Source organism: Notothenia rossii, assembly GCF_949606895.1.
Source record: "Notothenia rossii genome assembly, chromosome: 11".
In the NCBI taxonomy this organism is placed as follows: domain Eukaryota; kingdom Metazoa; phylum Chordata; class Actinopteri; order Perciformes; family Nototheniidae; genus Notothenia; species Notothenia rossii.
This window is the reverse complement of record NC_136910.1, coordinates 12026315-12053080: the sequence shown is the minus strand read 5'-3', so window position 1 is coordinate 12053080 and position 26766 is coordinate 12026315. Positions and strand designations below refer to the sequence as shown.

General features: G+C 38.7%; 2 protein-coding genes across 6 annotated transcripts in view; both read left to right on the top strand.

Moving 5' to 3' along the window:
• Window positions 1–16912, top strand: part of LOC307023817 (zinc finger protein 385C-like) — a 61938-nt gene extending 45026 nt beyond the window's left edge. For 3 of the 4 annotated variants that reach the window (XM_079657394.1, XM_079657395.1, XM_079657397.1), the window contains 7 exons: window positions 5376–5530; window positions 6912–7019; window positions 11665–11848; window positions 13481–13855; window positions 14562–14764; window positions 14909–15007; window positions 15517–16912. In XM_079657394.1, coding sequence (XP_079513520.1) covers window positions 5376–5530; window positions 6912–7019; window positions 11665–11848; window positions 13481–13855; window positions 14562–14764; window positions 14909–15007; window positions 15517–15747 — 1355 coding nt within the window. In that variant the 3' untranslated portion in view covers window positions 15748–16912. The remainder of the gene's footprint in view (window positions 1–5375; window positions 5531–6911; window positions 7020–11664; window positions 11849–13480; window positions 13856–14561; window positions 14765–14908; window positions 15008–15516) is intronic. The other variant, XM_079657396.1, reaches the window with a different exon arrangement.
• A 1288-nt stretch (window positions 16913–18200) lies between these two features.
• On the top strand, window positions 18201–26632 carry LOC307025116 (dnaJ homolog subfamily C member 7-like). 2 transcript variants are annotated; one of them, XM_079659709.1, is made up of 14 exons: window positions 18201–18306; window positions 20196–20284; window positions 20587–20711; window positions 20828–20941; window positions 21108–21182; window positions 21650–21768; window positions 21951–22104; window positions 22754–22918; window positions 23038–23129; window positions 23216–23289; window positions 23379–23525; window positions 24094–24249; window positions 24971–25090; window positions 25195–26632. In XM_079659709.1, the coding sequence occupies exons 1-14, from the start codon at window positions 18236–18238 to the stop codon at window positions 25230–25232; spliced, it is 1539 nt and encodes a 512-aa protein (XP_079515835.1). In that variant the 5' UTR covers window positions 18201–18235; the 3' UTR covers window positions 25233–26632. The 2 variants fall into 2 exon arrangements, with proteins under 2 accessions (XP_079515835.1, XP_079515834.1); XM_079659708.1 differs by having other exon boundaries at window positions 24094–24255.
• The last annotated feature ends 134 nt before the right edge of the window (window positions 26633–26766 follow it).

Here is a 26766-nt window from a genome sequence, read left to right as displayed (position 1 = left end):
TATATTTACCATAATACTCAAAAAAGTGACATTGAAATCATAACAAAAAATAAGAAAAAAACATATCATGACATCCACACAATAGAGAAAGGGAAAGAAAATGTTTATACATACATTCATTTTCTGTTGTGATTTATTTAACAGAAAAAATGTAATAATCCTCAATTACAAAAAATCACAGCCTCCCTGTCCAGTGAAACATATTTCCAATGTCATTTTTCAAATGTTTAGTTTAACTATACTGTTCATTCATGCAGAACGAATGAATGTTGTGCTTCATCTTAACCTAAATAATAATGAAAATAACCCAAATGTATTGTCACAAAGCTTAAGCCAGAATATGAAAATAAAACTATAAGAAATCTTGAATTGATTCAAACGTGAAGGATTAAAGAGACCATAAAGTCGCAAACCTGAGGTCGATATGGATCAAAGCTCTAATATGTATGTTACCCACAATAATAATGATAGAACAATCTGCAATTTCCACCTGCAGCTTGACATGATAGGAATCCATTTTACACCACAATGTCTTTCTTCTCTGTCCCTGAATCTGCGTTCAATCCTAAAGCTGTCGGATGTGCATATTTCATTGGACATATTTTAATTGATATTATATCATTATGCTTTCCTACATTATATTCAGTGAAATGAAACAGTTGTTCATGTCACAAACATCATCAGGAACTCATCAGGGGATGTTGGCAGGCGTCAGGAAAGAGAGCGTGCCTCCACTCCGCCATGTTGTTTCTGACTGAAGACAGAGAGCCTGGCTCAGACAGATGATCTCTGGAAATGCATTCACCGTGAAAGGAACCGAAGCTGCCTTTCCTCTGATGCTTTTGCTCTGATTCGCCGCATTGAAAGCCTCTCATCCCCCCTTTTTTTCCGCCCTTCATAAAGAGATGCCATTTCCTTCCCTCTGCCATTGCTGTGATGTTGAGTCACCAAGAGACTAATCCTGGAAATAATAGAGATTAAGCTTTTCCCCCAGTTTTTTTTAAGGTGCTATAATTTCTCCAGCTCATACGCTTTTATCCCTTCTCAATACGGGAAGGTTGGCTGCTGTGACCTACACTCCCAGCTTCCATGAAGAAGCTATCTTTCTCCATAGGAAAAGAAAGTGAATGAAGATTAGAGCAAGCAGAAATCGGCCGCTTTTTAAAATGTGGAAATGCCTTTTGTAGAAAGAAAGAAAAGACAAATCTAAAGTGACACCATCCTCGCTCAATTAAACGTTTCCTAAATCCCTGTAAAGAGCACAAGTGTATTGGATTAAAAAGTGTTTTTCTGCTCCCGCAGTTGTTCGGCAAACTAGGTAACCTGCAGTAAAAAAAAAAAGAAACACGTTTATGAGCTAACCAATGAAAAAGGTTACAGTAAATGTCAAGTTCACCATATAACACACTTATTTATGTCAAACTTAAGCTTCAAATTAAGCTCTTTTTAAAACGATATTAGAACAGAAGGGAAGATGCGTCCTCTTGTGGTCTTGTTGATGTTATTTTCTGTCTTTAATGGTTGACTTAACCCCTCTACTCAACCTTTTTATTTTAGGGCACAGTAATTGAGTTCATGAAGTTCTAAAGTGATGAATGTCTATTTATAAAAACTAATCATGGCCGTGCTGGTTAACACATTCCCAGCATGATTGGAGGAAACCAAAATAACCCCCGCTTTAGTCCATCTTGTCAAAGTCACAGGATGAAGCTTTTCTGTGATACTCTGGATGCAAACAAAATGGGAAAAATGAAAAAGGAAAATCTGGAGCGACTGATGTACACATTTTCACAGATGAAAGCGGTTTCTAGTCTTTTTTGGCGCAAAACGCAGTTAATTAAACGTCCCGCCTTGCTGTGTTTTGTGAATACATGCGTGGGAGATTAATGAGATCAATTTCAGATTTGTGTAGGAGAGGGAATCAATGTCCCCAAAAGTCATACTGACAGGCAGATTAAGCACATCGGCCCAGCGGAGGGGGGAAAAAACTGTCTCTCATTCGCCTGCGTTGTTTCCCCTCAATCTCTCTTCCACTCTCTCATTTCTCACCACTGTCACTGTCATTCGCTCTGGATTCACTGTAACGCCATTCAATACACATTACTGGCATCAGTGGAACATGAACGGTCCTGGCGGAGCATTTAAATGAAATTGGAATTCATCACAAACAAAATGAAATCAGTAACCACATGTAACCTCTGGGTGTTTTTGTGCATTTGTGTTCTCCTCAGAGATCTGCACTGCACATCAGGATCAGATCAACAGTAATAATCAGCTTCAATAATTTCAAATTCTAATCCAAAGAGTACACAGTATGCTTGAATGCCTGTAAATCCCTGAATGAACAATGCAAACTGTGCTGAAATAGGACAGGAGTAATATTATGTAGGCTATTTGATGTAACAACTTGGCTTCATTAGGTTAATTAGGTGTTACGTTTAGTGTTGTCTTTTTTTAACTCCAAAAAAAAAAAGAAGCTGATTATAGTGAAAATCGCTTCACATGTTAATCTTATCTCGTCTTGAATAACGTGTAGTATTTCCTCTTCTGTTCGTCCTTTCTCTTGTGTTTTGACCGAGGTGATTGTTGCTGTATTTTTGGTCAGATCCTTCTCTTGTCTGTAGAAACAAAGATTTAACTGCCAGTTTTCATTCAATGCTTTGAATCAGATAGATATTCACTTTTCATTGTGTTGGCTGTTCAATGTTGCAGACAGGCAGCTTTAATTTGTTCAGTTGTGTCTTTCTTGTTTTAGATTGTGAGTCAGTGCTATTCTGAGGTGAATCCTTAACTGGTGAGCTTAGTGGGAGTTTTGGGGTTAATTTGATTAGTCCAATAATTTGGTTTATGACTAATAAAAATGAATGACTTTCCCATTAGCCACAGCTGGATGTATAGCTTAGTGGTAGCATATGTTAGCATGCAACACTCTAAAACCGAAAATGGTGAAGATGGTAAACATTGCATGCTAAACAATAGCTTAGATTTGACATCACAGAGCACGTCTTTAGATTATGTTTAATATTAAAAAGGACATTTCCATTTTCCCTTCCATATAAAGTGTTTGTTTGGATTATTTTAAATCAGATTCAAAACTAATTCTAACAAGCTTTTCCAAAATGACCCTGAGGTATTTTCCAGCTATAAGCGATGATAAACCAACACAACAATGCTGCTCTTTTTGTCATTGAAGGCTCTGACAACAAACAATATAAAAACAATACATGAATAAAAACACACTGGCAAACCTGCATGGAGCAACTCAACGCCTTTGATCTCTGTAAACCTCTTTTTATATGACTGCTAAAGTCATGCGCTTGTTTTAAGTATTTCCTCTACACAGTACTATTCATACAATTTCTTTGAGCCTGCAAATGTTGTTTTTTCTTTCCCCTTCCCCTTCCTCTGTGTGCTGCTCAGGCTTTAGGAACCATTTTGAATATGGGACCAGATTAGAAAAATCATGCTAATGCTCGAAGACTTTTAATCCTGTCTCATCCCCAGAGATAAAACCTTGAAATCCAGAGGCAGAAAATTGGGGGAAATTGCTTTCTTGTTGCAGCTTCCAGTTCTATCAAATGAAATCAACTTAATGTCTGCATTACATCTTTAAAGAGCAGGAGAATAACTGTATTATAATCAGTGTTTGGGTGCTGTACGCCACAAAAAACATTCATATATCTTCCCAAATCAAACGTGAGTGAGTCATCTCTCTTCTTCCTCCTGTCGTCATCTGTTATGTTAATATTTCTGGCATCATTGGTTAATTTCATTCAGTTTTTATATGCAGAAATCTCCTCCCACCAGCCCGTGCTCCCTTCAGCTCCTCTTGACATTTTCCGTCCCACCAAGGCCAAATCTCAACCCTCAGTAACCACAGATTTTAACTTCATACCAAGTAGAGCTCTGACTTTGAAATGGAAAAAAACACTTCATATAATTTGAAGACACTTCTAGTGACATTACTTAAAAACCTCTTAAGCCCCAAGCCTGTTTTTCAGGTTTCAGTCTCGAAAATGACATTCCCAGAACAAATGACCATATCTTCCCTTCTAAAAGGGTTAAATTAATAATATTTTTTCTCAAAGTAATGATAAACCTGTGAGTTGGATGTAGAAAAGTCAGAATGATCAATATAGATGTTTTTTATTTTAAAGAAAATTCAGATTGAACATGGTAAAAAACTGTAAATTATAGTGTCCGTCCAAAAAATATTTTGTAGTGAAAACTAACCGTTGGACTAAAAGCTTTAGGAATTCAAAGTACAACATATAATAAGTACCCTGTATCAAGATTGATGCAAAACAAGTGATATTTGACCTTTTTAGACAGATTTAGCAAAAAAAACCTCTTCTGGGGCCATTTGGTGCTCCAATTTGCTGCTGATGGTTGTGGTAGAGGAGCTGTAGATTTTGCACTAACATCTGTAGCATGGATGGTCGAGCTGTAGATGTTGTACTAACATAATGTAGCATGGTCAGTAGCAGTAGCACTAGCAGTAGCTACTGACAGTACTGACAGTAGCTACTGACCATGCTACAGCAGTGAGCAGCAGAGGTGGGGAGAGGCGGGGCTATGGCTTCATCTATAGGGAAATGATCGTATAGAGGCGATTACACGGAGACGTTTGACCCCCCCAGAGCGTTTCGTTTGCAAATCTATCCACCTTGGGACCCGTTATTGTTTATGGGGTCCGTTTCTATCGTTTTTTTACGGCCTCGTGTAAACGAAAGGGCCATACGCAAGAGAAACTATGCGGATCCAGCCCATTTTTTTCTCGTGTAAACGGCACCTTAGGCTGACCAAAATTAAGCGTGATGAGACAAGAGGTCATGTGGAAGGAGATTTTTTTGGCAAACTGCCATGGGGTGCATTAAAACAAACACGTCATAAGTAAAGTAAAATATTCATGAAGACATAAAATGGGTGAGGAACAAACAGCTAACTAATATTCATTAAATTGATAATGTACAGTCTTTGAGTTTCTTAAGCCTTGTAACCTCCTTATATAGCACTTTTCTCTTTAAGTCGACTAACCCATTTGCAGGAAGAACAGAATTCACTTACACACTCCACTGCTGTTTTTAAAGGCCAGAGACATTTGTCATGACGTATTAAGCAGGAAAAGGCCACACAAAGACTCTCATTATGTATCCCCTTCTATTGAGCCCCTGAAGTCATTAAAGCTCTACTGAGTGAATCTTTCACTGTGGTCCTTATATCATATGTCGTGAGTTAAAATATGTCTCTACGCTTTCGAGTGTATAAGGATGTTCAGCTTTGGTTGTGTCAAATACAAATGGGGGAAATCTGTGTCCCTCCAAATATCGATTCACAGGATAAAGTAAATAAGCGTGTGGTCCTCCCTTCTGCAGGTGCCCTCTCCCAGAGCCAGCTCCACCCTCTCCTGGGCGCGCTGCACCTGCCGAGCCGACCCCTACAGCCGCGGCCTCACACCCAGCTGGAGCACTTCCTGCCGCTCAGGGTCAACAGCTCCTCGCCGCTCAGCCTCTTCCCCAACTTCAGCGCGGTAAGATACCATATCACACCTACAGACTGTATATAAAGATCATGTTATCCTAAATACTCACTCAAAAAGCGATTTCCTTCCAAAACAGAACCCTGATTTCTATACCTCCAAACCCAAGGAAACATTCAGGAATATTGTTGGCAACATTAAACTAAAATCCTACTGGATTCAGTGTGGCTTAGAGAGTTAAAATGCTTCTCCGAGTGTTTCCTCTTCACTCGTAAAAATGTTGTTTCCTGTTATCTCAAAATCCCCCATAGAAATGTGAAACATATATTCAAACAAAAAAGTTGTTGTTTTTTAGATTACAGTATAATTGAGCTACAGTACACTCAATTGTATAAACAAAGAAATATATAAAAATAAAGCTGTGGAGCAGGGCTATTCAAAAGTAAGGAATGTTTTGCAAAAGACAACTTTATTTTACTTGAAATGTTAACAAAGTAGCTACACATATAAGTTAAATAAATATAACTTTGCCCAGTGGTGAAAAAATACTGTCCAGACATTCTGAATATAACAATAATCTCTCTCTCACTCACACACACACACACACACACACACACACACACACACACACACACACACACACACACACACAGACACACACACACACACACACACACACACACACACACACACACACACACACACACACACACACACAGACACACACACACACACACACACACACACACACACACACACACACACACACACACACACACACACACACACACACACACACACACACACTCTAAATGTAGATGAGACAGACTGCCATAGTCTACATTTAGCTTAACCCTTTATGAGTCAGTCAGAGCAATGCGATGTTTCAGGCATGTGGGAGGCTGCAAAAAAAAAAACCTGTCTCACACCTGATGCTAAAAATATGAATCAACTGACAAAGCTTCCCTGTAGGGGTTACAAATATAAACAAAATAAGTAATAAAGAGTTAAAAAATGTTAATTTAAGAAAGGAGTTTCTACATATTTTATTCCGAAAATAGAAACAGCTTGCATTCATTCTTTTCTCCGTGAATATCTAATTCTTCAATCTAAGTGAAAATAGCTACACCACAGGTATTCAGTTATTTACACCCACACCACCCCAAACCCCCTTTCCCCTCCCCCTCGTCTCATAATGGCGTAAAGCCCGGATTTAAGCTACTAAGCACCAAAGCACGTTCCAAAAGTCATGGCCATATTGTAATTGAAGATGTCATTTCACACACAGTGCGCCTTACGCCTTTATCGCAGCAGGAGGCCCCCAACATCGTTACTTGTCACTGTGTTATTTTTGGGCTAACTGAAATTGCCTGTTTGCATTTACTCTGAAACTAAAAATGTGTGTCTCTGTGTGTTTGTTTTCCCCTCCTAGATGGACCCAGTGCAGAAGGCAGTGATCAACCACACCTTTGGCGTGGCTCCACCCAAGAAGAAACCCATCATCTCCTGCAACATCTGTCACCTGCGCTTCAACTCCACTGTGAGTCAGACACTTCATTCAATTCAGTTCTTTCCCCTGATATCACAGAGGGAATCAAATGTGATTTATTCCCCTTTGAGCGTCCTTTGAACTTTGGAAAGTGGATAGGACAAAAGCTTGAAGAAAGGTCTGGATTTACTTTTTAAATCACTGGGGAAAGGTGAAAAAAACACCTTTAAGCACTCTTATCTGTTTTCTGCAGTATGTAGGCATTAGTTAATAACACCAATTGGGGTTGCATTTGATTATAATAAAGTCAATTAGAGAATATTTACTGACTGTTAGACCCTATTACCCCCTTGATGTTATAGCTGAAAGACTGCTTTGCTAAACTTTAAAACACAAACACTTATTGTCTCGTGACCTGTCATCTAAGCCTAAGGCCCAATTTCTGACCATTTTTGCACTCAAGCGTCCACAAATTTTCAACATATTTTATATTTTCTGCATCCTATTCGACTAAAAACAATCTTGAAGCGGGCTTTTCATCGTATCAGTATATTTCTAAAGCTTCCATTTTTTTAAATAGACCAATAGAAACCAGTGAGCTAGTTCTATGCGGTTTTCCTCTTTATCACATCTCCTTATTTCTATTAATTTGGCTCTCGTGCCTATGGACTTCGTTTATACATATTTGCATTTATATTGTCATGAGGAACCTGGTGGAATGACAATGACTCCTCTTTGTAAAACTTGAAGAAAGCAGGACACCAACCTGAGCCCGTCCATACCTCCCTTACTTCCTCATCTGCCTCTTTCTTCCTCTCTCTGTGTCTTCTTCTCTCTGCTCTGGACTTGTGGACACAGTGATGCTGCTGTAAGAAATGTGTTTCTAGCTAACAGGCTGTCTCCTCCCCCCTCTGTGTCACATGCAGCTGAGCTGAGGGTGCTGGTTGACCCGGGAGTTGGATGCCGGGTTACAGGCAGGTACAGGGTGCCCAGAGCGGCTGGGAAACGCCCTTGATAGAGAATATTGACTAAAGGAATAGTTAAAAAATAAATTCAAGTCTTTTCATATTTTATACTCACTGTCTGTGTAGTATATAGAGTAGATTTCATTTTCACAGTCATTTATATTTGACACACAACTTCAGGTTGTCATTTAAATGTAAACATTGGAAATCCACAGTCTGATACAAACTAGGATTGTTAACCAAAGCTAACATGATTTCTAACAACAGCAGTAGATTTAACAGTGGTCGATCATGCTGAATTTTAATGGTCATTATGAGTCATTATCAGAAATGTCATTAGGATTTCATTTCTGTGAACCATAAACAATCCACAGCTGTCAACATATTTCAGTATGTACCAGAGCAGTGGACCAAAAGACCAGCATCCCTAGAGCCAGACCACTAGCAAACCTAATTTAACAAATGTTTTAAGAGAGGAATTCAAACCACATAAATATAGAGAGATGGTTTTCAAGAAGTGAATTCACAATGTGGAATTTTATTAGAATCAACTCAAGCAAATAAACAGAAGCATACTTACAGCCTGCATAGTGGTAATATATAGAATAAACAGTAAGAGGTATATATGAATATGCTAAGATATATAAACAAAATTACATTTTGCCTTCGTTAAGAACTATAAGTACAAGTAGGTTACAAATACAAGTAATGGCAATAGTAAGATATTATGTACGGTATATACCGTAATTTTTGGACTATAAGCCGCGCCTTTTTTCCCATTTTTCGACGCTGCTGCTTACATAACGGTGCGGCTAATATATGGATTTTTACAGCTAACGGCCACTAGGGGACCTCCTAAATCTATGGATTTTATAGGTTACAGTCCACCACCTTTAACTCTATGGGCTCTATGGCCGGTCCGCGGACCCCCACCTTTAAGCGGCGGGCTCCAGCAGGAATAGCTGGAGGCCGGAAAAGAGTGAGACAGGTAGCGCGCAAAAGTAAAAGTGGAACCGAGAGTGGTACGAGAGACAGAACGAGAGCAAGTCAGACAGACATTACGAGAGCGAGACAGTTTGTCCCCGTACCACTGGTTGAAAACCACTGCTGTAGATCACTGCCGGTACGTGCGCTGGGAGCGCACCGTTTAAGTTTGACAGTTGAAAAGTTTGTGTGTCTGAAACGCTATGTGATACAGTACAGTTTACACAGTACATGTTCTGTAGCTACTATTGCACTAAATGGTAACACTTGAATACGTTATGCAAATATGCAACTTGTTTGTTGAAATGTTAATAAATGGGAGCTTCCTCAAACAGCCATCTCTTTCCCGACAATCCCCTCTGTGCACGAACCCTTACATATGGTAATTAAACATTAAAACACCTGCGGCTTATAGTCCAGTGCAGCTTAAATATGTACACATCATTCAATTTAGCTGCTGCGGCTTATATTCAGGTGCGCCTTATAGTCCGAAAATTACGCTAGTTGCAAGTACAGTAAAATATTTTTCTTCTATATGAAGACAAAGATGGATGGCTGTGAAAATGATTTCCACTCTTTATAGTACATGACAGTTGTGCATAAGAAAAAGAAGAGACTTGAAGATTTTGAAATTATTCCTTTATTGCTGCTAAAATCATTGAAAAAAGCATGAAAGATTCAAGCCTGAAGGATCGCACATGATATTCTGCCCTGTTGTCTAGGACAGTGGTTTGGGCATCAGTGGTGTGAGAATGCATAAAGCAGCTTGAATCAGCAGACAGGCTCCTTCAGGTTTCTAACTAAGGATCTATGGTGAACTCATACTACACTGGCATGCCAGATAGTATGGCAGTATGCGGATGGGAGCAGATGTATCCCTCTGAGTTGAATATCACGCTGAATGGTTAGTGTGCACTGACATTCAACGCAGCCAAAGGGGTCGTTCACCCTTTGCTCAGCCCTGTATCCCCCCGCCACACACTTTGACCCACTGTGGTAGCCTACCCTTTCTGTTTGTGTAGCAGCCTAAGGTTTATGCAAAGTGTTGATGGGGAGAATCGTACTCCATGAGTGTGCACACAGTCACTGAAAGATCTGCACACTGAGCTCAGAGACTGTACAGTGTGTGCCTGGAAACTGGATAATTTGAGCAATGACAAATTATCTAACGGCCTCGTGTGAAGCTAGATCCTCCAAGTCTTGTTACACTGTTCAAAATGCAGAATATGTGACAATGTGTAGGGAGTGCACTTGTGTCTTCAATATACAGAACGGCATTTGTGTTGAAAAAATGTGCGATCTGAAATTATGAGACTGGTTCTGTTTGCGTTCTTGTTATTGTTATCAGATCTCATGAAAAGAACAAAGTCCACTCAACATCACTACCTTGGCTGCGGGACATCCATATTGAAATATAAAAAAATGTCACATAAATATTATTGTGTGTATCTAAATTACTTCTTTAAACAGCCAGTCATGTCAAGCGTGTTACTCAAACACATATTAATACACATACAGTCTAGCGTGTGTATGCCAGTTTGTTAAAATATACGTTACGGTGCCCATGTTCATTGTAACTAAGGAAATGGGGCTCAACAAATGTGTAAAGTTAATAAATGGTTGGTTTTGGTTTTTGGTTGACAATAACAACAATCTAGAATATCTCTAGACCCATCTTTTATGACTTCTGCTTGTTTTGTATACTTTATGTCATGTATAGGTTTCTCCAGGCAATGAAGCTTTCAGAACGTTTCACCTTCAGAGAGTCGGTCATAACTCTCAGAAGACTTGAGATACCACAGTAAATAAAAAAGCAAAGGTGTAAAAAATAAAATAAATAACTGATGAATTTCATTTATCTGTTTGCATTTCAGAGTCCTATTGTAACACCTGATATCCTTACAATGAATACGAAACATTTACTCTTATATATTTCTTCCTCTAGCTACAAAGAGTTAACATTTTTAAACAGCCTCTCGGGATGGAGTTTGCTCATTTTTCATGAATTAAGCTAAGTGATCATAAAATGTTATTGAATAATAAACAGGAAAGCTATATAACCTATTGTGAAGGTATTTGTTTTGAGAAACAAATGAATCAACAAAATGCTTTACAATATTGCTGTTTGTTTCCTGAAGCTAAGTAGAGCATGTCAAATAAATATTTGCTGTATTGTGTGGAAATATTAATTGTTTATGGATTACCAGATAATTGTGTTCTGCTTCACATGTTTTGTTTCTATGTTGGTGCACTTTTATTGGCTAGATCCTCTGTCGAATACATTAAGCTTTATCTAAAGCCATCAAGAGCCATTTTGGGATCCCTTATCCGCATGCATCTGTGTTCGCACTGCCACAAATTTGTTTCCTCTCTTGATAGGGAGGCACAGAGGTCATTTTCTGTGGCAGAATATAACGGACACGGGCCATTTTGTGTCAAAACGAATCAGTGGGGAGATGAGGCAGTGGGCTCAGAGGATGGTCATGAGATGTCATCTGATGCTCATTTGTGCACAACCGTGACGGCGATGATGATCAAAAAGGGCGATGTCACTTTTCCTTCGAGTCAAATTCTCATTGCATGAACTCCATGGAAGCATGTGAAGCCAAAGAGATGGAACAGATGGAAAGATTACACTTTACTGATTTCTGCTGCCGTTCATTAATGTAATCATGTCAGTGGCTCTATTCATATACTGTACACTCACGTTCTCTTCTGTTTGTTCTGCCCTTATATGTGTGTGCTAGACTCAGGCAGAGGCCCACTACAAGGGTCACAAACATGCTCGCAAGCTGAAGGCCCTGGAGACGCAGAGGAACCGGCAGAAGAACGGACAGAACCCATCCATAACTGGAAAAGACAGAGACCGAGAGAAGGGGCTGATGGGAGGAGGAGCGCAGCCCACGGACTCAAATTTAAAAGACATAACGGGTATAAATCTTTCCTTTTTTTTTAAGGGTGCCACTCTCTCCCTCTTCTAAGTAATTAGTGTTAATTGGAGAGACATAAGCGGCACTAAAGCTTGGGAAGCTGTCACTCAGTCAACTGGCTAATTAGCAGCTATTACCTGTGCTGCTATCATTGGCTATGTCAGATAGTTAATTACTCCCATCAAGCAAAGATGTGAAGCACCTGAAAAATAGATGCTATCTAAGGAGCGATGTAGTGGTGTTACTGACTTTGAGTTTTCATTTTGGCTCAATGCAACACCCACTTACAGTTCCTTTTTCCTATAATGAAATGTGTTGTCGCTTGCTAATGGGCACGTCAAAGGGTGGAGTAGAACATTATGGGAGAGAGAAGAGTAGGAGTAGCGTGCGCCTTCATGTTTTCTTATCAAAATCTGGCTTAATTAAAGTAGTAGTAGACCAGACTAGTTGAGACCAGACATGGAGGAGGAGGCCAGTAACAAAGGCAAACACATTTTTATCTTATTGCAACAAAAAATTAAGATTCACTTAGAAGTTTGAATTTAAATGTTGGTAGGTTTGAAAATAGCTTTGCAATTTCCATATTTGACGTCATACTGAGAATACAAGTCTGAAGACTACGTTCACTTAGAAGGCCACCTAATGTATATTTCTCTTTATCCAACCCCTTGGTGAATACTGCACAAAGATGATGATAGATCATGCCCTTATTGTCTTTTAGTCTCCCCACTTCTCATTCTTTAATAAGGAAAAGTCACCATCTTCCTTTCTTTACTCTGTCTAGCTTTTCTTTTAATAATTGATCTTCCCCCTCCCATTTTATTCTGCCCCTATCATTTTTCTTCCATCCACACAATGATAAGCTTGTTTCTTTCAGGGGTTGCCATGGTTTTTGATTGATGGTGACAGAGTGAGCTGCTGCAAAGATAACGAATAATTGACAGAGACAAAGGAAGATTGATTCAGAAAAGATAATAACAAAGGGAGGAAAGTGTGCAAAAATTAAAGAGAAAAGAGAGCAAAAAGTATAATATCAGGACTTTATTAAGGTATAGAACAAAAACTGAAAATGACTGGTCGGCGCCACAAAAAGACAGATAAGAAAATAAAACAAAGAGGATTGCATTAGTCAAATATGTATTTATATCTTAATTGTGTAAAATTCATTTATTGATTGTTGTTGTTGTTGTTGTTGAAGTTGTTGTTGTTGTTGTTAACTCTACTGTACAGGCTTTTGTTTGCTGTGGCTTTACAGGCGTAATGATCTCAAAGCTAGAAAAAAAGGATTTGTGAGCAGTGTATATTATAACTCAAAATAATGAAGATTTACCCACATATTTGGTGTTTATTGACGTTTTTCTCAACAACTAAAACTTTTGTTGGCATTGAGTGAACGCTGGTAATGTATATAGAAAGATAATGACTGATTGTAACAATATCTCTTCCTAAAGTAGATACAAATGTTGAAAAATACTGTATAATAACTTTTATTTTACAATACCATCATCAGAATAACGTTACATACTTTTTGCATTTTTTGCTTTAGCATTTACTAACATTTAACCGTATAATAAAAAAACCTATCATATTGTAACTCAAAGTGTAACTTCTTTGTTTATTTGTCTTTCCTCAGGCCCAAGTACCTCCTCCCAACCTGCAGAGCAGCAACCAGAAACCGTGCAGGAGAGCCCACTGGTTCCCTCTCCGTCCTCACAGCTCTTACCCACAGACTCCTCCTCACTCGGGTCTCCTCAGCTGTCTCCACAAATCTGCGCCGACTCTCAGCTTCCTGATCTACCTTCTGACAGTCCTCCAGTGGAGAAGTGCAGCCCGGCGTCCGGTTCAGCCCCTCAACCTGACCCTCAGGGGAGCTCCACGGGAGGTGAGAAGGAGGTGGTGGGGAAGGTGGAAGAGACTAAGGAGGCCAAGAGCGACAAAAAACCTCTTCACTGTCCTACGTGCAAAGTGACGGTCAATTCGAGCTCACAGTTGGAGGCTCACTGTAGTGGTATGTCCTACAATACTACTGATATTATTTAGTGGAAACAGACAACTTTCCCCTTTAATGTCTCCAATTGGCATCATTGTGGGCACTGCTGTTGCAAAGACAGCCGTGTTGCTTTCCATTTTCCTCAGAGCTACCAACAACCCAGGACACAATAGATCGAAATGTAGTTTGCAACATGGCAACCGTCCAAAGCAAAAACCATAAATAGTCCAATTTGACTTAGAAACCGTATATACTGTTAGATTTTTGGATGAGTTGTTAGCTATTTCTTTGAGATGCCTCCTGGTGCAGATCTCTCTGGGAGTTTTTGATTCAGTGTATATGTTTGGGGCTTTTTTTGTGAAAGGTTCAAATTAAAAACAGCTGTTAACAATGTAGAGCCAATACAAAGTTTGCCGTCTTGTATCAGACGAAAGAGCCTACTTATTACTTATTATGATTGTATTAGCTTCATAAGTAAAGGCCCATTTCAAGGCTCTCCTCTTCCTTTGTGTGCCTTACATCGAGCCTTCATTTTCCCATGAGATCGCAAGCCAGAGGCTGACAGAAATGATCTGAATGCCGATGGTGTCACTATTGTAGAGCCGTTACAATGCGCAATCAACATTTACTTCATAATGATACGTTCAAGAATAATTGTGAATGCCACTTTAATGTTAGCTAGTTTTTTATTCTAACATTCAGTCCTCTTTGTTGGCTGATTCAGGTTCTAAGCACAAACAGATGCTTGATGGTCACAAGGGCAGCCATTCACAACGCAGGGTCCGGATGTCATCATCACCCAGGCCCACCAGTCGAATTAAGCAGCGAATGGGCAGCAAGCCCAGAGCCTTGGTGGGTGTATCCAGCCAGCCTTTTCACTGTGAAATGTGCCAGGTGTCCGTCAACTCAGAGACACAGCTGAAGCAGGTGGGTTTAACCTGATATTATAAATGTAACAGATTTGACTACAGAACCCTAACCTTGGTGTTTCTCAATTCAAGATTGATCTATTTGGTTTTCTTAATCAGCGCTGTCCTGACTGAATAACTTTATATTGTTGCCCCTTTTTAGCACATGAGCAGCAGGAGACACAAAGAGCGTTTGGCTGGGAAGCCTGTCAAGGCGAAGTTCACCCCTTATAATAAACTACAGTCCAGTGCTATCTTAGCGGTGAGAATTTGTTACACACACACACACATACATTTGAAATAACATAATCAATTATTCCTGGTCTTGTGTCAACATATTTACAAGTTTAATGACTGCTTAGTGGTTTATAAATATAAATTAATTTGTTATGGTAAAACGCACTCTTGTCCAGACGGAAATATCTCAACATAGCTTGGATGGACTGCCATGACATTTCGAACAGACATTGATGGTTACTAAATGGTGAATCGTCATGCCTTTAATGATACTCTGACCTTTTTATAGAGGCATCATCAAGTCAGAATTTACATTTGTCCATTTGTTGTTTCATGTGTATATGCATGTGTATGAGCAATTTAGATACAAGCAAAATTAATGATGTTACCAAGATGTTCTCTGTGTTAAGTGTTAATTAGCAAATGGGGAACAAGGTAAAGGTAAGTTATAACGGCTAATCATCAGCATCTTAGAATCTCATTGCAAACCAGTTAGCAGGATCATTTTGATATGTATTGTGACTTTGGTTTCAGACTAAACTGGCCCTGCAGAAGCACTTTTCCAAGGCCCTGCCGGCGGGGTTCCTGGCAAACCACCTCAATCAGGCTGCTTTGTGCTCCATGGCTTCTGGAACCTTGGGACTTCGCCTGCCGCAGGGGCCCACAGCCATCATCCACGGTCCCCTGATCAGCCCAACACTCTTCAGGCCTGCCCCAGGACCTCTGAGGGCCACACATGCACCTATTATCTTCTCTCCTTACTAGCAATGAGCCACGCTAGGTTGGAGGACTTACAGTAGAGTGGACATAACCTAGCCAAAGCTGGACTAGCAGGAAAGACAAGCATGGTCGGTGAGGATAAGGTACAGGACCCCCTAATGGACACCGGGACACAACGCAGAACGCGCTGGCAGCATATCAACATGTCATGTTTGGCAGGTTTTAGTCATAAGAACAGTATGCCCACTCCCTAGTGTGGATTGATACTTCAGTACTGACTGACCATATTGTCTCCTCTTTCAAAATGGACGGACCATCACTCAGCTGTTTCCCCTCGACTTTGTGTTGAGTGCATGATCCCTGGGGTCTGGACCTCTCTGGAAGCCATATTGACAAGCATCTTTTAGTTTTATTTATAAGATAATCCTAGACTAATACAATAGCGTGAGTAAATGTAATTAAGTGTTTGTTGCCAAAATTCTTTAAATTTCAGAGCTTTCTAATTTTACTCTGGGAGAACAAGTACAGTACTTCATTCCTGCTTTAGTCTTCATAACCAAAACCAAGAAAAAATACAGTTTGCTAATGAAATGACAAAGGAGATTGATTGCTGAGGATATTGCTTCTAAGTAAATGTACATGTCTACAGCCATTGTCTGAAATGTATGTGTTTCTTTATCATTTATTTAAGATAAATACATTCATTTCTCTGTCTGTTTCTCTCTTGCTCTCTGTGTTATGAGGTGACAATCAACGACCACCCTGATATGATGCCAAGAATTCTCGCCATATGGAAATACATTCAAGACTTGTTTTTCGTTAAAGTTATAAGATTAAAAACTTGTGTGAATAAATAATGTTCAGCAACAGCTTGATGCTGCGCATATGAACAGACTCGCTGATGTGTGCTGTTGCCCAAAATGTAAATCATGTATCCACAAGTTATTTAATGTGTCTTTGATGTCTTTATTAAATCTGTTATTTTTGTAAGAGAATTGTATTAAAAGTCAATCTTCTTTTACTTTAGAAATCCCCTCCCATCTGATTGTGTTGTTAAATCATTTTAAGCAATATTTTGTTTTTAATTGCCCCTCGGTCAAATGTATGAATAGTGTAAGTGTGCATCAATTGCAATAATGTAAATGATTATGTGGAAAAATATGTCAATACTGTATTCTATATGAACTTATAAATGGTACTGTCTTTTTTACACTTGTGGTATTTTCTTCCTTCATATTCAAATATGAGTCTCTTCTATAAGAAAGTGAGTCCTGATCGATATACAGTGAGTAAAGGTGTAGTTCATGATTGATAATAGTTATGGGCAAGAACACTAAAAGTATTGCATCATCAGTAATATACTGTTCTCATTTGAGATCACTCAAAGGCCAGGGATATCATAGGCAAAAGAAAATAATAAATACATTTTTTTAACAAAATGAATCATCAAGTACAGTAGAGCATATCAACTGTGGAGAGTCACTGAACTCTAACTCCAATCCTTTAGCTGGAAACTGTTGAGTGGGAAAGTCATGCTAATGTGTGCCCCATACCCGATACCTTATGATACTGTAGTGCCCTCTATTGGTATTTTGCTATAAAAAAAAAAGAAGCAAGATGGGTTGAGCGGAGATGTCAGGGATTTTTCTGAAATATTATACATTTTTACCAATCTAAAATATACATAAGTAAGAGCGTATAAGTATAAATTAAACAGAAATGCCATTGAAATCACTGTATTGATACACTAACTGTGTTTTTCTATAGTGTCAGCTCTTAATGTGACACTATCTCTAAACAAAGTAAGCCAAAGCATTTATTTCATCTGATAATTGTAAGTCGCTTTGGATAAAAGCGTCAGCTAAATGACATGTAATGTAATAATTCCTGATGATAGCAGCCTGATGACCTCAAACACAGTAACAAGGTAAAACAGTAATTACTGGTGATTTTCCTCCTTTTTCAGAACATACATTTTTAAAAGCAAATGTACATAACTTTAAATATTGATTAAAGCCACATATATAATATAACTATGTAATATTGTATAATTGATGATGTGATACAAATCCTGCTTTGGGAAAGTTATGCAAGAATATGTTGTGTTTTGTATATTGTTTGTGTATGTGTTTTCTTTTATCAGTCTATAATAATAATAATAATAATAATAATAATAATAATAATAAACAATCTTTAATAATGATAATATAATAATAGTTATTATTATTACAATTGTAATAGAGTTGAACTGCTTTTTTTTCAAATAATAATTTCATTCATTTCAATTGGTGACAAATTCCTTCAGACAAACATCTCTAGCTACTGATATGCATTTCTTATTTGCTACGCATTTAGGATTCTAAATAACATTAATTTTAACTAAGAAACAACCCTAAAAGGACGGGGTTCATTAAGAAATGTAGCGTTACGTTTTCCTTTTTTTTCATAGGCCTACTTATGACCTCAAAAACTGAAGAAAAAAAGCTCTCTTACCGGAAATGACGTAGGTTCGTGTTCGTCCTTTCCAGAAAAAATGGCAGCTGTTGACATCGACGTACCGGTGGACACAGACCTTGAAATCCCTAATCAGGATGACTTGGAGCGGTAAACATTTAAATGTTGTGTGTGTTTAGTTGTGATGTGTGTATAGTATCAAAATAACCCGGGATTCACGGACTGAACCAACCCGCCGCTAGCTGACAAGGCTCGGACACAACAACGAGATCACGAGCTAACCAGGCTAGCTTTACCTGGGAAAAAACGGCCCTTTATACAACATCTTACATTTTTTTAGTTGTCATAATAACAGGCAGTGGCATAATTGTAGTTGTGACGGTTACATCAGTCCGCATATTGTGGGTTTCTTCTATTTCACTTCGAAACTTAATCGTCAAGAGAAGCTAGCTAAGAAAATTACCGTGTCTCGGCACATGCTCGGTTAGAGCTTTTTAAAAATATTTAGTAATGTGAGACCCTTTAGTTTTTTTAACTATTTGTACTGACTCATTTTAAATCTGAACATGTTAAAAAAAAAAAAACAGGTACAGTATTTTCTTTGTTGCCTAACAGCAGATTTCTGTGCTTAGATCTTTCTAGAAAGTTCCAGAAGAGGCAGGCAGATAGCATTTAGCTGGACTCAAATGATCAGATCAAGAAACAGTCATTATATAACTTTAAAACATCTAAAACGGCCCAAATTAGTAGTACTTTAGTGTTGTGATACCAAATTAATGTTTTCAAAAGTAAAAAGCAAATTGGATAAATGCATTTTCTTTTATAGGAATCTTCTAAATGCTGCACATAAATGTACAAATTAACCACTTCACTGCTGAAAAAACCTGGCAACTGAAATGTAAAGTTGACAGTCTGACTTTGAGCTAACATTGCCTAACAAAAAAGTTGGAAGCTAATCTGTACTAGTGTCAAAATGTAAAATTAATTGTTTGAAAGAAGACATGTTTCCCCTCTATTGTGTTAATATTTGAATGATTTCTGTAACTGAAATTATGCAAAGCTATTAGTCGGCCAGATAATATAAAAAGGAAACGTGTAATTGTTTTGTGACCCATTTAAAGTAATACAAAAAAAATCCCCTGGCTGAAATTGAAGAGGATTTGAAGATTTCACTTTATACTAAAAAGTGTTGATGAAGGGTTCAGTGAGATGTATTACATAAGTAGTCAGCTGCATTTCTGGTCAAACTCCAAGTCAGAGCTCAACAATAAATATAAAACATTGAAATAAAAAAAGATGTACTAGTGCAATCTTCAAATTTCAAGGCAAAATGTTGCCAAAGTACCATTTCAAGTCTAATATTCTTATGACAAATGAAGGGTGAATATGCTTACGATATCACCCGGCAGCATGTGACAAATATTATAAAATAACAGAATTTAACGTACACTTATACACACACTAATCATTGTTATAAGTTGTGTTGGTCTTACTAAAAGAGCCCAGTTTTGCAGTAAATCGTTGCTGCATTCCTATCTTTTGGTTTAATTTCTCCTGATTCCCAATCTGAATTGATGGAAAGAACTGCCCATGATGTCACTGACTTGGGTGTGGCATCAAAAGCAACTCTTTTGAATACTTCGTCACACAGAGAGGCAGCCTCTCCCTTGAACCAGACAGTGTAGATTTACCCTTTAACACTTGGCTCTTGAAAGGGCTGCAGCAGGTGAATTTCACTGCTATGTTTAGTACTGCAGCTTCCAGGACTGAGTGTGCCCTGCGCTACTGTCCCAGTTCCAGGTGTGACTAACTCAGTCCTTTCAGGCTCTTCTTCGTTTCCAAGAAATTCTCTGATGGAAACAGATGACCAAACCAGCTGGTCTGTTTTCAAAAAATGCTCTAAATAGTGATTTATGTGGTGCTTTTCATTTGTTGTCTGATTTATTGCTGAAAAGTTTGATGAGAACATTACTAATGTATTTATAATTTACCTGTTCCAACTTGACATTGATTTCTGATTTATTTATTTATTTCTGTAGTGAGGCTGAAGGCTTCAAAGAGCAAGGAAATGCATTCTACAGCAAGAAAGATTACTCCGAGGCTTTCAACTACTATACCAAGGCCATAGGTAAGATTACCACTCTTTACCTATTGACCAATCTTTATTCATATTCTCCTATCGAAAAATGCTGATATTCTCATTTTGTTGCGCCTCTCCCAGCAAATCAGCAAAATACATTACAGTGACATATGAGTCATTGCCCCCTCCTGGGATATTTCCCATCACATGTCCCCTCCATGTATTTTAAAACTGTAACTTGACTTCTGCCATTTTAATGGACATACAATATATTTGCTGTATTCATCACTTTTTTGCCCCTACATCCCACTTTGCCTTTGTGACATGGGTTTTCTTTCTTTTCTCTCAAGATGCCAGTCCCAAAACAGCCAGTTATTATGGGAACAGGGCAGCTACCCTCATGATGCTCTTCCGCATTCGTGAGGCCCTAGAAGACTCCCAGCAGGCTGTGCGGTTGGATGAATGTTTCATGAAGGTCGGTTTGAAAGTCATCTTCATTTCTTTGCTTTGCCTGCCACTAAGATACACAGAAAAGTGGGTTTACGTTTTCACGCTGTTTTAAGTAGGACATGTTCCCCGTCTGTCCTCCAGGGTCATCTACGTGAGGGAAAGTGCCACCTGTTGTTGGGAAACGCCATGGCGGCCAATCGTTGCTTTCAGAAGGTCTTGGAGCTGGAGCCTAGCAACAGAGAGGCCCTGCAGGAGGTGCGGATCACCTAAACATTTTAGATTTCATGTTATTCTCATTTAGGAATACATTCAATTGAATAACATACTAAGAACAGCCTTGAAGCTAAACGTTGAATCTTGTAACTCAAACCCATCTCTTAACAATGTAAATAAAGTTTTGATTATTGTCCTTATGTTTCAGAATAAGACTGCCTCAACTCTACTAGAGTACGAACGGATGGCAGAGTTTGGCTTTGAAAAACGGGATTTCAGAAAGGTATTTTATTCCCCATTTCTTTCCCCCCCACCAAACTCATTAACAGTACAGCCCATTTAAGATGTGATCAGTTGTTCATGTTGTCCGATTAGTTTTTCTTTGCATTTAGGTATCTCTAACAACTTTTATAATCCATGAATATGCTTTAGTTTGTAAAAGCCCAATATTTAAACACGCTGACAGAGTTTACAGGCATCTACTTGATTAGTTGTACAAATACTTACTGTCCATTGAAAACGGTGTTTAATAGTTCTGCTTATACTAGGACGGGTAAAATGCAGAATCTTAACTTCCCGGTGCCTTCTGTTTACATGTGTGACAATAAAACGCGTATCTAAAATCCCCCATTTCCATAGTTTGCACACTATTTACATACTTCTCTTCACACTGTTGTTTGTTTATTTTTGAATTCATTGCTCAATGAATCAAATATTGAATTGTATTAATGGGCTCTTGTGCTGATCCAGGTGGTGTACTGCATGGACCGGGCCTTAGTTGTGGCTACAGCCTGCCACCGCTTCAAAATCCTCAAGGCCGAGTGTCTGGCTCTGCTGGGTCGCTATCCAGAAGCCCAGTCCGTTGCAAGGTAGGAACCACTGCTGTTAGCTTCACGCTGTATGATGGTTTTGTTACAGTTACCGTGATGCATTCATTTTCTTGAATTGATTTAACTTGAAATATGTTTACAGGTTCTGCTTTAGTTGCTTTCTAAGAAGAGGAATTAGATGTACAGATTCTTCAGATCTTTCACTATACTTTCTTTTACAGTGATATCCTGCGAATGGATTCCACGAACGCAGACGCACTCTACGTCCGAGGCCTGTGTCTCTACTACGAGGACTGCATCGATAAAGCCGTGCAGTTCTTTGTCCAGGCTCTGCGCATGGCTCCTGATCACGAGAAGGCTCGGTTAGCCTGCAGGGTAAGATTGGAATTCTTTTCTTCCTCCTCACGCAGTATCTATTTGAGAAAATCAAGTATTCTGAATGAATAAAATCCAGATTTGCATGACATTCTGCCAGTGTTATCTTTGTTGTGTATGTTTTGGCACAGTGCAACACATTTTTCAGATTTTCTATATGTTCACCACTTGCTATGGCTAATCCTTTATGGCATGATGAAAAGGGTGCATATATAAAAAAGACAGTTAAGAAATACCAGATAGATGTTGATTTGTTTTGACTTGTTAGCCATCCACCATAGAGTGCCACAGTGACGCGTCCTAAAACCCGGAAGTAAGTTAGCATTTTACCACTTCCAATTCTTCTCCATAGGATTTTAATTGCATTGGTTCCTATTGCCCTATTATGGGCAAACAATTGTTATTAACAATTGACAATTCATTATTAATAGGGCCCGGTCTAATTATATTGGTTCCAAAACGTGCGCTCGTACTCCTTCCGGGTTTTAGGACGTGTCACTGGCACTCTATACACACCTTTGTTATTATTTTTGAAAAACAGTGTAAAGAACTTGTGTTTTTTACAGACACACTCGGGCTTAAATTTCACTTCAAGTTTGAGTCAATGTTTTTTAAAGTAACATAATGAATTGTTCCCTTTCTAAATCAGAATGCCAAAGCATTAAAAGCCAAAAAAGATGAGGGCAACCTGGCATTTAAGAGCTGCAGCTATGACGCTGCCCACAAGCTGTACACAGAGGCCCTGACGATAGACCCCAACAACATCAAGACCAACGCTAAACTCTACTGCAACAGAGCCACGGCAGGAGTAAAGGTAAGGAATTAAAGGGCATATTGCCATTCCAAGGCATTTTATAAATAATGCTGTCTTATTATATGCTTTTTTAAATAGCAATCTTGCAAAGTGTTCAGGCTCTTTTTCCTCTTCTACAGCTGAGGAAACTTAATGAAGCCATTGAAGACTGCACCAGTGCCATCAAACTCGATGATACCTACATCAAGGCCTACCTAAGAAGAGCTCAGTGGTATGTTCCACAGACATGAAGACAATTTGACTTATTGTATGCTCAGTATTGTGCAGTTTTTTAAAATACCTTTTGTGACCTCTTAGTTTCATGAACACAGAGCAGTATGAGGAGGCCGTGCGCGACTATGAAAAAGTTTACCAGACAGAAAAAACGTCAGGTAAGCTGGTGTTTGTTTTCTACATGGTTACCTTTTCTTAACTGATAGATTGGCTCGAATTTCGCCACTCACATTTGATCCCTTTTTAGAGCACAAGCATCTGCTGAAGACGGCACAGCTGGAGCTGAAGAAGAGTAAAAGGAAAGATTACTACAAGGTGCTGGGAGTCGGCAAAAGCGCCACCGAAGACGAAATCAAAAAAGCCTATCGCAAACGGGCCCTCATGCACCACCCTGGTAGGTCGCTTGGTCTTTGCACCAACATGCAGGATACCCCCTCTGATTCAGGGTTCTTGCGGTCATTAAAAACCTGGAAAAGTCCTGGAAATTCAAAATACTAATTCCAGGCCCTGGAAAAGTTATGGAAAACAATATTTTTCATGGAAATGTAACTAAAGTTGCATCAAATATAATTTATATTTGATCTAATCGCCGAACTAGTAATACTATAATGATAATAAATACTGTATAGTAATGAAACGGGAAATGGCATTTAACTGACGAGGTATTTTGCTGGTGAGAGATTTGAGTTGCTTTAGCCTGTAGAAGCTAGTAAGCCTACTATTTGATTTGTTTTAGATAGGCACAACATGTTTCAGATCTTATTTTCCTGTTCCATGTTAAAATAAACCATTTTCAGTGGTACCGCTGAGAGAGTAACGTTTTTGGTCATGGGAAATTAGGTAAAGGTCATGGAGAAGTCATGGAAAAGTCATTGAAAATCATCGGTGAAAAAGTGTGATTACTGATTACACTTTTGAAGGATTATTTATCAAGGTTTCTGTATTGCTTCATCGTCTTGCAGACCGCCACAGTGCAGCAACCCAAGAGGTTCAGAAGGAAGAGGAGAAGAAGTTCAAGGAGGTGGGCGAGGCCTTCACTGTGCTCTCCGACCCCAAGAAGAAGATGCGCTACGACAGCGGCCACGACCTGGAGGACGAAGGCTCCTGTGACGGCGGAGGTAGAGGTTTTTACACAATTTTTTTTTCTTGATAAATGTACATTGAACCTGCATTTGTATTTTACAAAAAGTATTTTAAAGGTATATATATTTTAGAACACAATCATATGCCTCTTTTATGCTGTGTTTCTCTGTGTCTGATTGAACAATGTCGAGTCACAGTTTATAGGCTGTCATTACACAGGTTATGCAAAATAAACAAATGTGCGTCTATTCGAGTCAACACTTGCAGAGTCTATGCAAATTGTTACCTCATGCAAAGATGATGGTTCAAAAGAAATGTTTCAAAGCAGAAATTATGGCTTATTTTTGCAGGGAAAGCACAATTGTAAATAATAGCTTGAATTGAATTCCATGTAACCGGTTTGATTTCCTGGTACTGTCCATGCTGGTTAACTGTTACACAGTAATTGGTTGTTATAAATATGAACTTCTGCACTCCAAGCATTATAAAAAAACATCTTTTATTTTGTGGTACTGAGTACTCAATGGATCCCAACAACCCACCTTTTAACTTTAGGGTTTGTTTTAGGTACAGGACGCTATTAGTTTCCTGTATCTCTCTGTAGTGTACATATGCAATGCAGTGGTGACACTGTATTATGATATGTTCAGTGTCAAATAGCTTGATTCACCTCCACTCTGTTTAGCCTAATGAATCATCTTGTTCTACCTAGAGCTCATCGTAACCAGCTAATTCTGCTATATTATCTTTTCCTAGATTTTGATGCAAACAACATCTTCAGGGCTTTCTTTGGCGGCCATGGTGGTGGTGGAGGTGGAGGAGGAGGACACGGAGGACAAGGAGGAGGGGGAGGATATAGTTTTGACTCTAGTCCAGGTATGTTTGCCCAGTTCAGACATCCTTTAGTTTATCGAAGCACAGAATAATTGATAAGGGAAATCACATGATATGAACTAACTTTTATTTTTATGTTTTTCAAGACTCTGGACCTGGAAATTTCTTTTTCCAGTTTGGTTAAAGTGAAGGAGCATGCGGGAAAATGCCGCCCTGCAGTTGACAGAATCAAGTTGGACCCACAGTCACCTCCTGACGCTCACACTCCTGAGTGTCTCGCAAAATCTCCCCACTATTTTTTTTTTTAAAAGTTGTTTTTGATTACTCCATGCACTCTTAAATTCTCTGCCCCGCATTGATGCTAACAAAAAGTGGGAAGGATAATTGAGAGACTTTAGTTAAGAATTAACATTGTAAATAAGAAAGTGCTTAAGAAGTCTTTTTTTTAGGAGGTTTGGATCAGCTGATCAGAGCATGCCCCTTTTGCCAAAATCAAAACAATACTAAATTGAAATCTTGTTAAACTGCCTATACATTCAGAAGTAAGCAGTTGGTAGAAATGAATTGGAAGTGTAAGCATCATGATTGATTTTTAGAAGACTTAACATGGCATACGTTTTTTTTAAGGTTCTCCTGGGACAGCATGTCTCCATAGAGCAAGAGTCAATATGCTGTGGAAGTTCAATGTCTAAACTGACCTCAGGACAGCCTTTATAGGACAACACCGGTTTCTTGCGAGCGCGTGTTCAGGTTTTTTGGCTCACTCTGCAAATTTATAGAATCAACGTGCAGGGTTTTATGTTTCTTCTCCATGCTGCATTGTATATTTGACTCGAATGTAAAGCGTTTTGTCCATAAATGTTTTTTTCTTCTTCAGTTTTCCCTTAGTCTATTTATATTTATTGTACTGTATATCCTAACCTGTATACAGCATAATGCCAGTGTTCATTGTCTTCCTCCTTTTTTAAGAGACTCATTTGTAAATGTTTTTCACATCATCTTTGCTTTCAGATTACGCAAGTCTTTTTTTTCCAGAAACAGGCCAAAATCTACACACACACACCTACAGATTTCCGACTCTCGAAAGCACTGATAACACATCTGCCCCACTGTCCCATTGAAATGTAATTGGTGCCTTACCAGAAACACCAGATCAGTTCATCTTCTTACAGTCAAACAGTACAGCAAAAGCTCAAGAGCAAGTCCTGTTTGCAAAAGGCAGCATTTACACTTGTATAGCACATTGTTTTTGTGCTCTTTTACAGGTCGTGTTTAACACCTGGCCAGTGAAGGAAAATGATTTTTTTGCAATGAAATTCTTCATTCCATCAAACATTAAATACTTCATCTCATGTATTGTCAATCACGCCTGGCTATCATCCACCCATACTTGTAATGCACGTTCCGTCAGTACAGCTCTTACCCTACTCGTTCGACCTGTTTTTAAAGGGGCACTGATGGTAGGTTGGAAACTTCTATTGTTAATTGTTCTATCACTGATCTATGTATCATTTTTAAACTTGTCACAGTATTACTGACATGCTTTTCTTATTGCGGAAAATAAAGGCTCGTCTTTTACTGTAATGTTTTTTTTTTTTTTTTTTTTAATGTATGGGGTAATTTACTAAAATACTATACTTCAATTAATATAATGTATTATCTCTTCATTTAACAGCCATAGTTACTTTCATTAGGATTTGCACATAAAAACATGTAAT

Bases quoted from the DNA above. Each gene is read 5' to 3' on its own strand.
- LOC307025116 (XM_079659708.1), top strand. From the start codon at position 18,236: ATGGCAGCTGTTGACATCGACGTACCGGTGGACACAGACCTTGAAATC. The intron at 22,919-23,037 runs GTAAGGAATTAA...CCTCTTCTACAG, and splicing joins GAGCCACGGCAGGAGTAAAG to CTGAGGAAACTTAATGAAGC. The intron at 24,256-24,970 runs GTTTTTACACAA...ATCTTTTCCTAG, and splicing joins CTGTGACGGCGGAGGTAGAG to ATTTTGATGCAAACAACATC.